The sequence below is a fragment of the Nothobranchius furzeri genome, chromosome 5, assembly GCF_043380555.1.
Source record: "Nothobranchius furzeri strain GRZ-AD chromosome 5, NfurGRZ-RIMD1, whole genome shotgun sequence".
NCBI classification, from domain to species: domain Eukaryota; kingdom Metazoa; phylum Chordata; class Actinopteri; order Cyprinodontiformes; family Nothobranchiidae; genus Nothobranchius; species Nothobranchius furzeri.
Window position 1 is genome coordinate 59,259,245 of NC_091745.1, and position 16,177 is coordinate 59,275,421.

Here is a 16,177-nt window from a genome sequence, read left to right on the forward strand (position 1 = left end):
CCCCAGCCACTTGGGCCAGCTCCTCCGGGGGAATCCCAAGGCATTCCCTGGCCAGATCCGCTCCGACAGCTTCTGGCGTTTTTAAAAATTATCCCAGGGGCATGGTAAGGGTCGGAGATGTTTAATCTATTTAATTTCTGACTATGTAAAACGATTTATTCGGTTTTAAAGTGTGAAGTAAACTCTGACGGAGTAAAATCCAAGCCGATCCCGTTCATTTTGTTTACCTTTGTTGCCTGCCAACATGGCGTCTACTCTCCGAGTCACGTGACGTCCGGAGCTCTATACAGTAGCTGTTTAGGGATAGGGTTTGCTCTGGGTTTCATGTTTGTGCTTTGGCATGAACGTTCTCCTTCCTGTAATTGTGTGCGGGGCTGGCGTTGTTTCTCTTCATGGCAGCCTTGCTGGTTTGGAAAAATTCTGCTCATTCCCCTTGGGGTTGCTTGCCCTGCTCTAACTAGATGTGATCATTGGATTGAAAGCTGGAAATCATATGTGGCAAGGCGGAGAAACGAGGGCCCGGGCGGGATTCGATCCCCAGACTCCCGGGTAAGAGTCACATGTGCCAACCAGTCAGCCAAAGGGACATCCCCTTGGCCAAGTAGCCAGTGCGCATGATCAATCGGGTCACAGTGACAGGACGCTCACACGGTCACACAAATAAAACTGTGGCAGTGCGAGCACAGCTGTGGGGGAGCGAGAGACGAGTGATGCGCCAGATGTGCTGAGTTTGACAGGCGCATTACATGTGCAGAAGCAGCAGCACAGGGGCGAGAACACAGCTGTTGACAATGACTGATCAGACTCGTTCTACATATAGTCACCAAATACAGGACACAGGACTCTCTGATCACAGCGACGCTGACTGCAGAAAGCAGCAGAAACAGTAAACAATACTTGCAGACAGTTGAAAGCTGGTGTGTGGCATTTTCACATTGCTTTTTTGATGTAAGTGGGCTACTGTAGCTGCAATACCTACTCTGAACTGTGTGGTGCTAAAGAGTCAAATATTTTTACACACTAGGGCCTTGAAAAGCCCCAAATAACAGCAGTTATGAGAAAACATCACACGCCTTTCAGGCAAATGGAGTTAGCATAAAAACTCCTAGCCATACTTTACATTCTATATTTTTATAAAATTAATTTCCAGAAAGGACCAGTTGCCCCCAAAAGCTTTGGAGATGAGTCTGAAACAACAGAAGGCAGAGGAATCTGACCTCAGGTCTGCTCTGACTTGACTAATCCCATACAGAGCCGGGCTCTCGGCTACCCGCTGGAGACACAAACACCTGAAATGGTGTAGTTTGGTTGGAGTCACACTGAATGAAACATTTATGAGAAACTTTATTCTGATGTTGGGAAAATGAAATATTTCTTTTTCTGGTTTTATTAAATTGTCTTCATGGTGACTAACTCCTCCTAAAGCTGTCTCCTGTCTCCAGATGCTGGATGAAGTCTGTCAAAACTTTTACTGAGCATGTTTTAAGTTCCAGTGACAGGACAGACAGAGCTGACCTGGAGAACCCTGCAGAAAATTTATGGTATCAGTAGTCTGAGCTGAAATGTTAGCAAAGTAAAAACGAGTCACGTTTAGCCCCAATTCAGCAGAAGGTCTCATGACCATCAGCTCTGAAGATCTAATCAGGATTAAAACGCCAGCTTTATTTCTCAACTAACAGAGACCTCCGTCTACTCCTATCCATTACAGGTTAGGAAGGTTTTCTTCTACTTGCCTGCTGCAGCATCTCTTGATTTTTCTTAGACTGCTGCCGAGATGAAAAACAAAAACCAAACATGATGGCATCAGGCAGACTCCCGTGAAGGACCGACTCTGTTGCAGGAGCAGAAGCAGAAGCAAGAAAACGGGAAAGACGACTCCGGATTTGACACCTCTTTATAGGCCAGGAGTGAAAAGAACTGAACCTTTACAGACAATCAAACGATCACACTCCTCCTCCCTCCATCCGTCACAGGCTTTGTTTTGTTTACTCAGCAAAAGGGCTGGTTCATTTAGGACACAGCGTCATTCCTGGAAGATTCACAGAATCGCACGAAGAAGAAGCAAGAAGAAGCAGCAGCAGAAGTAGAAGTAGAAGAAGAAGAAGAAGAAGAAGTGATTTGGGATTTCTAACTTCTCCCAAAGCTGTCTCACATCTTCAGATGCTTGAGCCGGCTGTGGGATGAATATCAGAGGACATCTGTCACAAATTTTACCGAACCAAACAAAAAACTCGGAATAGCTAAATGTTCATTTTTCCAAAATCAGGAGAACGTTTCTGGTTTCAGACCAACACCAACTACAGCTGTGACTCAGATACAACACGGGTCTGGTCCTGAACTCTCGATCCGGATCAGAACTTCTAATCCAGACCTCTTCTCCCAGCCTTTGTCATAATCCTCTAAATTGGTTCTAGATCAGAAGTTTGAAGGAATTATTATTATTTTTTTTAACTTTGAGCAGAATTTTCTTTCTTTTATGGAACCAGAACATTTATAATAATAATAATAATAATAATAATAAAATAATAATAATTATTATTATTATGTTATTTGTAAAACACTCAAAGTGCTGAATAGCTATAAAATAGATAAAAGCAACATGAACAAAACAATGCAGGTTTAAATCAGATAAATCAAGTAGAACATCAATAAGAACCAGTAAAAACGTTAACCATGGATTAAAGACCCATAGGATCACCATAGGGTGAACATGCGTGTCTTTAACTAAAACCTCTGTAAAAACATGCCTGCCTAGAGTCATGAAGGAGGTTGTTGCACTGAGATGGGCATGAAAAGAAACAGCACCCTCACCCAACCAAGTTCTTTTCCTTGCAACTAATAGTCATCAAGATTCATGGGGAAGTTTTGGACAAATGGGAATGCATTCTCAGTCCTATAATCATCAAATCTGTCTTACCAGCATTAAGAAACAGGAAATGTTATATAACCAGCTCCTAACCACAGACATTTGGCTTTCTAGTTTGGACAAACCAGCACAGCTTCTAGTACAATAACAGTGTGGTTACACGAGCATCTATGCTGAGCTATGGCAACAATCAAGCTAATACCTTAACCGGAGTGGGAGCCTTTCATCCTAGTTTACATGTCTATTAGACAAAGAAATTACTGAATGAAGTGGGTTTGACTCCACCAGGGTAAGTGGTGACATGCGCCCTTCTGAGTTGGCATTCTTCCGGGTTAGCCCAACACCCAAATGCTGGCAGGAGTGAACAAAGAAAAAGCAGAATATAAACAATGGTCAAAGAAACGGACAACGCTGCAGAACAGTACTAGGGATTTCCAATCACATAAGATTAACAAAAGATTATTGTAGCGTCATTGCTCATATATACAATTGTTTACATCCCCATTATGTATTGAATGATGATTGTTCCCGAGTCGGGGCAGACACGCGGCACTACGGCCGGCAGGTTCACTTTTCTCTGCACAACACTTGCTGCAGGACACTGCCAACTAGGGCTGGGCGATATGGCCTCAAATCTATATTGCAATATACAGGTGCTGGCCAGTAAATTAGAATATCATCAAAAGGTTGAAAATATTTCAGTAATTCCATTCAAAACGTGAAACTTGTACATTATATTCATGCAATGCACACAGACCAATGTATTTCCAATGTTCATTACATTTAAATTTGATATTCATAAGTGACAACTAATGAAAACTCCAAATTTGGTATCTCAAAAAATTAGAATATTCTGAAAAGGCTGAATATAGAAGACACCTGCTGCCACTCTAATCAGCTGATTTACTCAAAACACCTGCAAAGGCCTTTAAAAGGTCCCTCAGTCTTGTTTTGAAGGCACCACAATCATGGGGAAGACTTCTGACTTAACAGCTGTCCAAAAGACAATCATTGACACCTTGCACAAGGAGGGCAAGACACAAAAGGTGATTGCTAAAGAAGCTGGCTGTTCGCAGAGCTCTGTGTCCAAGCACATTAACAGACAGGCGAAGGGACGGAAAAAATGTGGTAGAAAAAAGTGTACAAGCTCTAGGGATAACCGCACCCTGCAGAGAATTGTGACGACAAACCCATTCAAAAATGTGGGGGAGATCCACAAAGAGTGGACTGCAGCTGGAGTCAGCGCTTCAAGAACCACCACGAGGAGACTCATGAAAGACATGGGATTCAGGTGTCGCATTCCGTGTGTCAAGCCACTCTTGAACAAGAAACAGCGCAAGAAGCGTCTCGCCTGGGCCAAGGACAAAAAGGACTGGACTGATGCTGAGTGGTCCAAAGTTATGTTTTCTGATGAAAGCAAGTTCTGCATTTCCTTTGGAAATCAAGGACCCAGAGTCTGGAGGAAGAGCGGAGAAGCACAGAATCCACGTTGCATGAGGTCCAGTGTAAAGTTTCCACCGTCAGTGATGGTGTGGGGTGCCATGTCATCTGCCGGTGTTGGCCCACTCTGTTTCCTGAGGTCCAGGGTCAATGCAGCCGTCTACCAGGAAGTTTTAGAGCACTTCATGCTTCCTGCTGCTGACCAACTTTATGGGGATGCAGACTTCACCTTTCAACAGGACTTGGCACCTGCACACAGTGCCAAAACCACCAGCACCTGGTTCAAGGACCATGGTATCCCTGTCCTTGATTGGCCAGCAAACTCGCCTGACCTTAACCCCATAGAAAATCTATGGGGTATTGTGAAGCGGAGGATGCAATACGCTAGACCCAACAATGCAGAGGAGCTGAAGACGACTATCAGAGCAACCTGGGCTCTCATAACACCTGAGCAGTGCCACAGACTGATCGAGTCCATGCCACGCCGCATTACTGCAGTTATTGAGGCAAAAGGAGCCCCGACTAAGTATTGAGTGCTATACATGCACATTCTTTTCATGTTCATTCTTTTCAGTTGGCCAACATTAGAGAAACAAACATTTTTTCATTGGCCTTTAGAATATTCTAATTGTCTGAGATACCAGATTTGATGTTTTCATTGGTTGTCACCTATAAATATCAAAATTAAACGTAATAAACATCGGAAATACATTGGTCTGTGTGCATTGCATGAATATAATGTACAAGTTTCACGTTTTGAATGGAATTACTGAAATATTTTCAACCTTTTGATGATATTCTAATTTACTGGCCAGCACCTGTAATCTGAAGCATGTGCGGTAACAATATATATTGCGATATATTTTTTCCTCTGCTTATATGTCAAAATGGCTTTTAAATATCCTCATGTGGCAAATATATGCCACTTGAGGCATATAGGCCTTCTCCGCCCACTCCATGCTTGCAGTCACTGCCATTCTGTTGTCCCAATGTCAGCAGGGTGCACATCTTAAGTTTTTTTTATAGGACCATAGCATTTTAAAAACGGGATTTGCCGCAGCATCCTGGGGAGGGTTTTGGCATTTATAGTAGCAAAGCTGAAGCTAGAATAAAATGCCATCAGACACCTCTCCAACCAAGAAGGGATATAAGGAAGTGGCTCCCTGCATTGGGATCTGCAGTCAGAAAAGGGTAAAACCCCTTTTCGCACATAAGTGAAGAAAAAGGGCACTTTTGGCGTCAGGGGTCTGACGCGGAGGGTGGCTGACCAAGCGTTTGTTTTTGACGCGCTGGGAGTGAGAATGTGTTGCATTATCAGAGGGTCTGTTTCGCGGTTTTGTTTTTGTCCAGTAGGGGGAGTATCCAGGCTGGTCATAATAATTTAGGTAAGCTGGGATGTTGTTGATGTTAAGGTTTGGTGATACATAATAATTTTCCAAGCAATATTTGCCAGTCCAAAAAAAGATGGACATAAATTGCACTGGTTTGTGCTACACACCTTATAGAGGGTGGTAATTCTCACCTGTCAGCCAATAGCTTATGATTCTGTCCCAGCAGTGGAGGGGTAACCCTTCACCTGTCAGTTTGGGAAGATCTCAAAAGTTTGAAGCCAACATTTGGATGCCAACAGTGAATCTGAGGGAAGTTTTGAATGTTTTCCACAGCAAATTATGCAGGATTGTGAAGGTAAGGGTTGTTGTGGAACAACTATTTTATTAGAGTACTTTTATTAGACTTGTGGACGTAAAAGGGCCATGTTGGAGACTGCTCTTGACTGTCAATGATATGAGGCTCCAAACGGTGAGTTGGACATTATTTTGAATTTCCGAATGGTTGGACAAAAGTGTTCACGATGTCTACAGTTGTGTTTGAAGGGCTTGGCCCATCACCATTGGTCGATAAATTCTTCCAATCGCCCAACCTTAGATTGCAAGCATTTTAAAACTCCAACTTTAGACAGACTAAGGCCATAATTTAGTTTTCTGACACTGCATGTGCAGATTGAAAGCTTATGAAAAGAATGTAAACAAAGACCACGAGGCAGCAGATAAGAGTGAAAACAGCAGTGGGCCAAGCACAGAAGCATGAGAGACACAACACCTCACAGCACAGGTCTCATTTTTTAAACAAATACTCCAAGATCTCCTGGTCAGGAAGGATCTTAGCCCTGGAAGCACATTTCACAAATGTTTAAGCCTATCCAATCAAATTCTTTAATCTAGTGTCAAACACAGAAAACAGTAATAAAACCCAAGAGTCATTATTGCCTGCATTTACCAAAATGTCATTTATCACTTTGATAACAGCTGTAGGGCTGAAACGATTCCTCGAGTACCTCGAATAATTCGAGTACAAAAAATCCTCGAGTCAAATTCTCTGCCTCGAGGATTCGTTTAATTCATATTTAATTAATTAATGGCTTTGCAAACGCATGGGGTCATGTTTCACCAGGACCGAAATAAGTGACGCACATGCCCACTGGACTGCGAGTAGCGAATGTAACTTAACTTTCTCTTAAGCCATGGCGGACAACTTGAACCCCGGTGGAGTGCGAAAAAGACAGAAAATGTCAAAGGTGTGGGACCATTTGTCACGTCGTAAGGTGGAAAACGTAGTCCAGTATAAATACTGTCAAATGGATTTAGCCTACCACAACACCACATCCTCGATGCTGCAGCACCTGTAAATGTCACTTCTGCAAGCGGACTCGGAGCCTCCACAAGATAATGCATTTTAGCCTGTATTTCTATATATTCTGCAGACACTGTGTGACTTTTTCGTTTGTAGCACTCAGTTTCAGCTCACACCATAAGTCTGGTAGCAACACGTCGGTCTTAAAATGTGCTAAAAATAGCAGTTTTTACACAATATGTCGGACTTTTTATTGTGTTATTGATGTTTGTTGTCCCTCGGGATTGCTGCAGGAGGACACGGGTATTTATGAGGAAAACGAAAGAAAGTAAATAAATGTTTTGTGATAAGTATAATTTGACAAAACCACGGCAAACATGCTTTCTCGACAATCCTTGTTATTGTGTGAGAAAAAAAAGTGTAGAAATTAAAACGAACGTGTGTTAATAGGGAAGCAGCCGGCGAGCTGTTTGCGCCGTGAGCGGTTCTGGTTCTGTTTGGGCCGCAGCCGCTCGCAGCGCTACTTCAACAGTTATCCTCCTAATTTTTGTCTGGCTTGCAGGCTAGTAGATTCTCGCACGAGGGGAAAATCGGCTCAGGTTGTTTACTTATTTTTTGCACACGCATTTGTTTACTGTTAAGTAAAGTTGAAGTGCTGAAGTTTTGCAAACTTAATTTTGAATAAAACTTGAAGAATAACTGGCAATTGCTTGCTCATTTTGAGAGGTCTTTCATATTTTATAACATGCTATTTTATATAATGGTTTACAAACACAAAAGGGTAATTTATTAGAGTACTCGATTAATCGATAAAAAGATTCGATAGAGTACTCGATTACAAAAATATTCGATAGCTGCAGCCCTAAACAGCTGTTCCTGTGGAATGGTTGGCAAGCTGCTTTTTAAAGACCTTAAGACAAAAAAAGTGAGATCAGTCGATGGTTTCTAACAGAGTCCAGGATTTTTTTCAGTTTGGTACTAACACAGCAGCTGATTTAAATAAGACAAGGGAAACTACGGTAGTTAATGACATATTTAGTAAAAACAGAAAGTAGGGTTGTGACTGTCTGACCACAGTTCCTTTTATGAACCCACCTGGCAGAGGGCCCAGAGAACAGCTAGTATATGGAGCTGGACTAACAAGCTAACTCAGATGGAAAAAAACAATGTCAGAGAAGCTATGACCAACACCAGCAGGAAAAGCAGCTGAGTAGTCTGATGAACGGCTCAATGGGGGAGTAATCTGATTTCTCTGTGTCAGCCCCATCTCCAAACAAAATAAGAAAATCATGAACAGTCAGATTTGATCTACAGATTGTTAAACTGTTTCAGAGTTGTGACATGGTTGAACAGAAGTTTAGGAAGATGTTTCAGACTCAGAATAGGACTTGAGAGGCAGGTTGCTTCTGAGTATCTGTCCAAGCTTGCAAAATATTGCTAATCAGGAACAGTGCAAACTGTACTTTAGCTTTTTTACAATTTCTCCTCTTGTTCATAAGTCTATTTATTTCCTTCTATTTTCAGAGGACAAACACCACTTCAGATGAACCATCTTGTTTTTAAGTTAACCATTTAGCAAGGGCACAGGGTTCCGTTTTTATGAGTTGATGTCTTTAGAGGTGCAAGAGTTCAATAATAAAAGAATTGCCATATTAAAACCCATGGGTGTCCACTCACAGTTCATAGGTAAAAATGGAATCCAACACAATGCTCTAGGTCTAATGAGACGAGATGACCTGGGGGGCAATTTTCCTTTCTTACAAGTCTGAGGTTTACGAAATAAATATGAAATAAAATCGCTCACTTGTCGAAAAAAGTTTAAACACAATTTTCAGTCACCAACATATTGAATGCATATCCCAAAATACATGCCAAGAAGCCTGAAAATTCAGGAAAAAGAAAAACCAGTTCATTATATTTTCAGAGCTTTTGTTAGCTGAACTGTTGACCTCTGATCTTTGGTTCAGGCAAAAAGCTGCCGACTTCAAGGCACCAACCAGAGCTACGTGGCAACAGAAAAGAACCAGTTTAAATGGGATCTTTATCATCTTTGTTCCCAGCAGCACCTCAGACGCAAAAACTGTCCTCATTTATTTTTCCATGAATCTATAAAAACACCAAAGACAAAACAATCTTTCAAGGACCAGGATTCAGTTCCAACCAGGTGATTCTCAGCTGAAACCTGATGATGGGGTTGGCCGGCTGCTGGTTCACATTTCACTCCACCAGTAATTGTTCTCAAGGTCTGAGAGACAGAATGAACATACCCGTATGATCAGGTCAACCATGATTATCAAAAGAACTTTCTGCTACACAAGCATGAAGCTGGTCATCATCACCACATTCCACCTTTAATTCAGAAGAGAGTCACACAGCTAGACCCACCAGTAACCATCACACCTGAATTAAGGACAGACCAGATTTTCAGGGATCTTTATCTGGAGCTCCAGGAAAATTATTCTTTTAACAACAATGAATAATCATTAATTTTTAGATTAACATAAAAATGTGACCTGCTCGTCTTAAATGTGTTATTTTTATAATTATCAACCACAACTAAAACCCTATAATCACTGACAGATCACACTGCCAGTTTCCTCCAACAATCACCTGGAACACCGATTCACCTGAAAAGGCTCCTCGCCTACATTGTGTGGCGGTCCAACCACAGAACTTAATACTCGAAAGGAAAAATTCACCAGGTGTGTTTCTCTACACAAGGATGTATTAATAGCTCAGTGCAAGAGGTCACTTCGACACACACTCCTCTGGTTTGAATGGTTTGTTATTTTTGCTTTTAGAATAACTAAATTTAATCTCAAGACAGGCTGAAATTTTAACACACACACACACACACACACACACACACACACACACACACACACACACACACACACACACACACACACACACACACACACACACACACACACACACACACACACACACACACACACACACACACACACACACACACACACACACCTTCTAACAGGCCATTCTTCCAAGATAAGACCTCACAGGTTTCTCAGGATGAATATAAACAATAATTGACAGCTAAAGCTCCTCCACCACCTCCTCCTCCTCCTCCATTTCCTTCAGTCAACATTCGGAGCTCCTTTTCACAGCCACTTTACACAGTTAACCTCTAAGTATATCAAACTGCAAGATAAGAATTCTGTTCATGACTCCAGGATGAAGATTAGATGAAACATTCAAGTTCAACATAATATAAAAGCATCTGAATCATAAATATTTGAACTTCAGACTCAGATTCAGATAACTCCATGGCTCGCACTAGGTCACAATTTAGTTTTTTAAACAAGAATAACTTCCTGGATACATACAAGTTACGCTCCCAAATTCTGTCCAGTGTCGTTAAACTACAGAGAAATTTGTTTTGCAGCAGACAAGAAGTAAACTTAGAACGAAATATTACATACTAGGGCTGGACAATATAGGAAAAATAGTATATCGATAAAAATACTTTTATATTGATTGATAATTATTGAAAAATATTTTTAAAATTGTAGAAACTGTGGTTTTGCTTGGTTAGGAGTAAGTAGTATGCTGCTACCTGATAGGTTATAATGAAAAAAGGAAAAAAATTTTATTTAAATTTTATCGACCCATTTTTTATCGATATATTGAACTATTGAATTATCAACCAGCCCTATTACAAACATTAAAAAAGAAAAAAAAACAAACAGAATCACAACATAAGGGCTATAATGCAGAAAAACATAGAAATTTTCATTGCGGTGTGGCAGTGGTGTATTCAGTCTGGCAACGATGTTCTGGCTCCAATTGGATCAGCTTCTTTAGGCTTGGTGGAGAGGTGATTTAGCATATCAGCTGTGAGTGAACATCACGGCGCTCTGCAGGTCAAAGCTCAAACCGACCGAACAGCACCAAGCATTAATGGATGGTTTCAGAGCAGGAAACTAGGGATGGACAATATATCACCATCAATACCAGAATCGGCCAATGTTAGTCATTTTTCAACATATCAGTATCGGTCCGATAAATAAAACCTGGCAGATATTAAGAACCAATATTTTTTCCATCTCGTGTCCATTTGTTTGCCTGTTTCAGAGGGTGAGGGGGTGAGGTGTAATTGTTTAGTTTAGGTGATATGGCCTAAAATCAATTTAACAATATATTGAGGATTTCATCTCGATAACGATAAATGGACGATAACTACAGGTATGCAAATAAACTAAAGTTTTCCACTAGATTGGGCTGTCATGTGTATTACGTTGAGTCACATTTTACGTGACTCACGGTACAGCTTCTTAAAGGGACATGAACGTAGCCAACCTACACACATCTTTTCATTTTTTTATCATCAGATTTATTGACATGGGAAAAATGATCACGATAAGAGTCATACATTTCGATAACAATACATTATCGATTTATTGCCCAGCCCTACTCAGAACCGTAAATATGTGTGTTGTGTGTACCTAATGTAAATTCAGCTTTAATAATTTTAATTCAATACAAAATCTGCTGATTTTAGAAGCATTAATGTGAGTATATCGGTATTTGAAAATATCGGTTATCGGCCATAACAGTGATCTTTATATCGGATATTGGTATCGACCCAAACATTTCATATCGGCGCATTACTACTGGAAACAGATGTTTACATAAGAGGGTCTGGCTTTTTCTGAAAAGACTTAAAATACAGATTTACGCAAATTTATGGATGCTCAGATCTGATCACCGGATCGGAAATTGAGCCTGATCACTTGATTTATAAATGATTGGATTTGGGTGGAAAAGATTAGCCTAATAGAACAAGAACAAACTTTTAAATTAATCTTGAAAGAGATTTTCAAACGGAATGATAACGGTTTTGTTTTAATTCCAACAAGTTCCTCTTACACCAATCACCAAGAACACTACGGATTCAGACACTAACCATTAACTCAGAAAAACTAAAATATTAGGTGAACAGCAATGACAAGTTGCAGTAAAGCAACTTTCAGGCAACTACATTGGTATTGGTTCCTGGTATTGGTTAAATTTTACCATCACTACTTACATCCCTATTTCACATAGTAGAAAAGATACGCCGCTTAAAAAACCAAACATTTTTCCCTCTTTCGGTTTTTCTCTTCAGGGGTCGCTACAGCAAATCACCTGTCTTCATTAAGTTCTAGTCTGCCAATAATACTTCCAGTTCACAGCGGCAACTCGGACCAGCCAACACTGACAGATATGGGAAAGAAAAATTGCAGACAGACAGCAAAACTTCAGGTTTCGTAGTCTCAGAGCACCTGAGCTGCAGTAGTTAGTGGTGCGGAAAAAAAGTGATTCTGTCGTGCCCGTCTCGTCGCTGGAACACATATCATTCAATACAACCGTAAAGTAAACGTTTCGAGATGTGGGCAACAATATATTAGTAATATGAACACATTTCCTATTAATGTACTTTCTACACACACACAAAACTGGGTGTGGGTTGTTATGACCGGTTACATTAAGCTGCTGGTATTCACGTCTCATCAAGTACAACAAAGAAAAATTCAAAACAGAAGTTAGTCATGGCAGCTTGGTGTTCAGGGGTCAGAGAGGTCAAACAGGCCGACACTCAGATGTTAAAAAAGGAAGGAGGTGGGTTTTTATTAGCCAGAAGTCCAGATATGACAAAAGAAGAAGTCAGGAGACACGAGTCAGTTTACAAAGGAAACAGGAACAACAGAAACCATGTCGGAGTGGAACTTTGGAGGCTAAACCACGAATGACTCAGTCTGAGAGTGAATCCATCAGCAGAGCTGAGATTCTTTAATCAAATAACAGAACTCAGAACGTTTCCAGACACCTCAGCTGTCTAACTTTACACACACTGTAGAGATGTAGCGCACATACATGCACGCACACACACACACACACACAGCATTGATCGAAACTACCACCCGCTGCCAGCACTGATTTCTGCCCAGACTGGCTGTTACAGGTGAAGACTAAAAACACGTCCTGCATCCAGACGTTCTGACATAAACATGTTTTAATGTCTGACCCAAACATTTAAACTACTTGATGTTTTGCTACTGTAGTAACTGTATGACATTATCTGTTTATTCAGTAACTTGGTAAATCTGACTTGGCTGAAAAACTTAATTATCAACATAACTGACGTTTGATCAGACCGCACCAATCATTACTAACTCAGGAACCAGCAGCTGGTTCTGACTTCTGTAGACAGACTCCTAACTGGTACCAGAAGCAGAGACAGAACCAGAACCACTCCCGTTGAATATGGAATTCATTTTGAAACCCTAATATTTACCCTAAATTATCTTAAAACATTTTCATGCCTCTTAACGTTCTGACATAGTTAAGCTATAAATATACTGTTGGGATGAAAACAAGTGAATAAAGTGCTTCTCTCGCACTTGACTAAAAACTAGGGATGTGTATTGTTGAAATTCTGGCGATACATTACGTATCACGATACAGGGGAAACGATATGATATATTGCGATATAAGGGTGGGGGATATGGAAAAAATAATCATATCACAATTTTGTTACGATCAAGATTTTTCTATTTTGATAATTCTGATGTTTTGGAAGTAATTTACCATTAAAATACATAAATTTAATTCATGATGCATCCTCATCTCATGCATTCTCTAGTCAGGATTACACTCCCTATTACAGTCACTATTTGTCCCGCACTGCTTTACGTAGATGTTTCCTGATTGCGCGGGGAGGGGTTTGGCAAAAACGCTCTGGGTGGCAGCTACGGTGAAAAGGCTCGCTAAAACACACACAAACGTCTCCAAATAATAAAAGTCACAAAGCTAAATGCAGCGTTTAGAGCAGAACATTGACCCAGAGGTTTCCTGATCGAGCAAACGTGTGAGAATAAGCTTAGTGACCGCTTAGAGATGGAGCAAGCTAGTGGCTAATGCTAGCAGCTAGCCGCTATAATCGAGTATGGTGTGCTTCTTCAAAGTTTCATAACAGTTTATGTCCGCATCTTAATGCATCAATTGTTACCTTATTTTCCTCAGCTCTACCAAGCGCCCCAGCTAAACAAACCAGCACACTGTCTTAAAATTGCTCAGGTGTGTCTGTCATGCCGACAGATGCAGACTGGCAAATCGCGCGACTTGACTGAGAAAAAATGTGCTGGTAGATGCGTCCAGAAATAATGGCACAGGTGACAGAATGCAAATAGACAATTCTATGATCTGGTATTTAGTACTTTCTTGTATCCTCTGGCAATGTGGGTTTCCAGTTCTGCTGGACACAGATCCAGTGAAGATACTTGAGGGTAGGTTGTTGTGTGACTGTGTTTGGGTTCAAACACTAGCTTATTTGAAGATTTGCTACAACAGCTTTAAAATGCAGTGCACTCAGTTTGGATCATAAACACCACCACCATTGTCTTTCAGAACTATTAAAATATAATTAGTTCACTTGTTTCTGCCCAACTTATAACAAGCACTTTGGTACAGTGATGTCTAGTCAGAGTTCTAATCTGAATCACCTGTTTAGATCGTCTTCACCCTGTTAATCACTGATTCATATCAGGTGAGGAACAACTAATACCTGAAGTGGCCCTTCAGACTATCTCGTAGCAGAGACGGTAAAACTGTCTCTGTCCTGTTTTGTCCTGACTCAGGTCAGGTCTGCATAGAGTTCAATGCTCTATATTATGGAGATCAAGACTTTGCTGTGGAACAAACTATTTCCTACTAAGGCCTTTACAACGCATTTATTATGTCTGATTTTCAACCAAATGTAACATGATCATTCATTTATTTGGTTTGGTTGGTTTATATATATATATATATATATATATATATATATATATATATATATATATATATATATATATATATATATATATATTATATAGCCAGATATATATATATAGCCATCTTTTATATATATATATATATATATATATATATATATATATATATATATATATATATATATATATATATATATATATATAGATAGATAGATGAGAGAGAGAGAGAGAGAGAGAGAGAGAGAGAGAACAAAACAGAACTATGAACTAGTTCGTTTTTGAAACAGTGAAATGAGTTCAATTTTTTTTAATTATGAACAAGACACGAACTAGTTCGATTTGAAATGTATGAACTGAACTTTGACTTAGTTCGTTTTTTTAAAGTAAACATTCCCAACACTGTTAAACAGTATAAATAAAGGTCTTTGGACTTATTTTCCCTGTAAGAATCGTTAATGACATCCTTAGCTTGGGCTCATTACCTGACACATCCGGGTTCACCAGAGGAGGGGAGGGGAGGAGCTGGCAGACTCACCTGAATCAGACGGAAGGAAACCTGACCGCCACCTGCCGAAGCTTTACGGATGTTACTAATTCATGTTAGCATCGGCTAGCTTGTTAGCTACATACACTACCCCAACAAAATCGTAGCCACCCGTTTTAGTGAATCAAAACACGGACAAACAACAGAGGATAATTAGATCAGAAATTATGTCAGCAGACAGAAACGTCCACCTCACAGCCGGTACCGTCCTGTCTCCGGTGACAGCAGCGGGCTAACAGCCAAAAACAGCATTCCACTCAAGCAAGCAAATCAAACAAACCGCCGCGGGAGCTTTCAGATTAGCGCTAAAAATGACCTTTGTTTTACCTAAGGTGATTTTCATTGTGGCAGATGAATGTCGTCATCTCTAAAACTAAGTAAAAACGACTCAAACTTACCAATAGCTCCCGTTTCTTCAGCATCTTCCGCGAAATCCCACCGAGAAGCGTTTCCCATGGAGAGGACAGAGTCCACCATGTTAGCTTCAGTGAGTGGGTTGGAGCGCGGTGGTACGTCCGGCAGATTTCAAAATAAAACGGAAAAGTGTGATACCGGAAAAAATATGGAAATTTGCAGAATATGATAAAAAGTTCAGTTCAAATTAATTCACATTTCGCTTCCAATGAGGCCAGCCAACTTTTTGGACATTGTTTGGATCATTTTCTCTCTCCCTCTCTCTGTGCTATGAACAAAACTGGAGAAAATATCTTAACTCTATGGATGAGCCAAATGTGTGAGTTAATGGGATATATTTGGTTCCAGCAGTCACTTACAGATTATTTAAAAGATAATATTCACTGCTGCGCAAGGACCAGATATAAAAGTTGTGGTGATCGCTCCTTCCAGGCTGTTGCATCCCGACTTTGGAATTATCTTCCTTTATCCTTACTATCGACAGTCAGGACACTTTTAAAAAACAGC

At 40.4% G+C, this 16,177-nt stretch overlaps 1 protein-coding gene across 2 annotated transcripts in view; it reads right to left on the bottom strand.

Annotated features, from left to right (window-relative positions):
- atp2c1 (ATPase secretory pathway Ca2+ transporting 1) overlaps window positions 1-15,802 on the bottom strand; it is a 31,656-nt gene extending 15,854 nt beyond the window's left edge. Inside the window, exon 1 of one of the 2 annotated variants that reach the window (XM_015949581.3) lies at window positions 15,655-15,802. In XM_015949581.3, coding sequence (XP_015805067.1) covers window positions 15,655-15,678 — 24 coding nt within the window. In that variant the 5' untranslated portion in view covers window positions 15,679-15,802. Of the gene's footprint in view, window positions 1-1,733; window positions 2,471-15,654 lie in introns of those variants that run through there. The other variant, XM_015949580.3, reaches the window with a different exon arrangement.
- Between the last annotated feature and the right edge of the window lie 375 nt (window positions 15,803-16,177).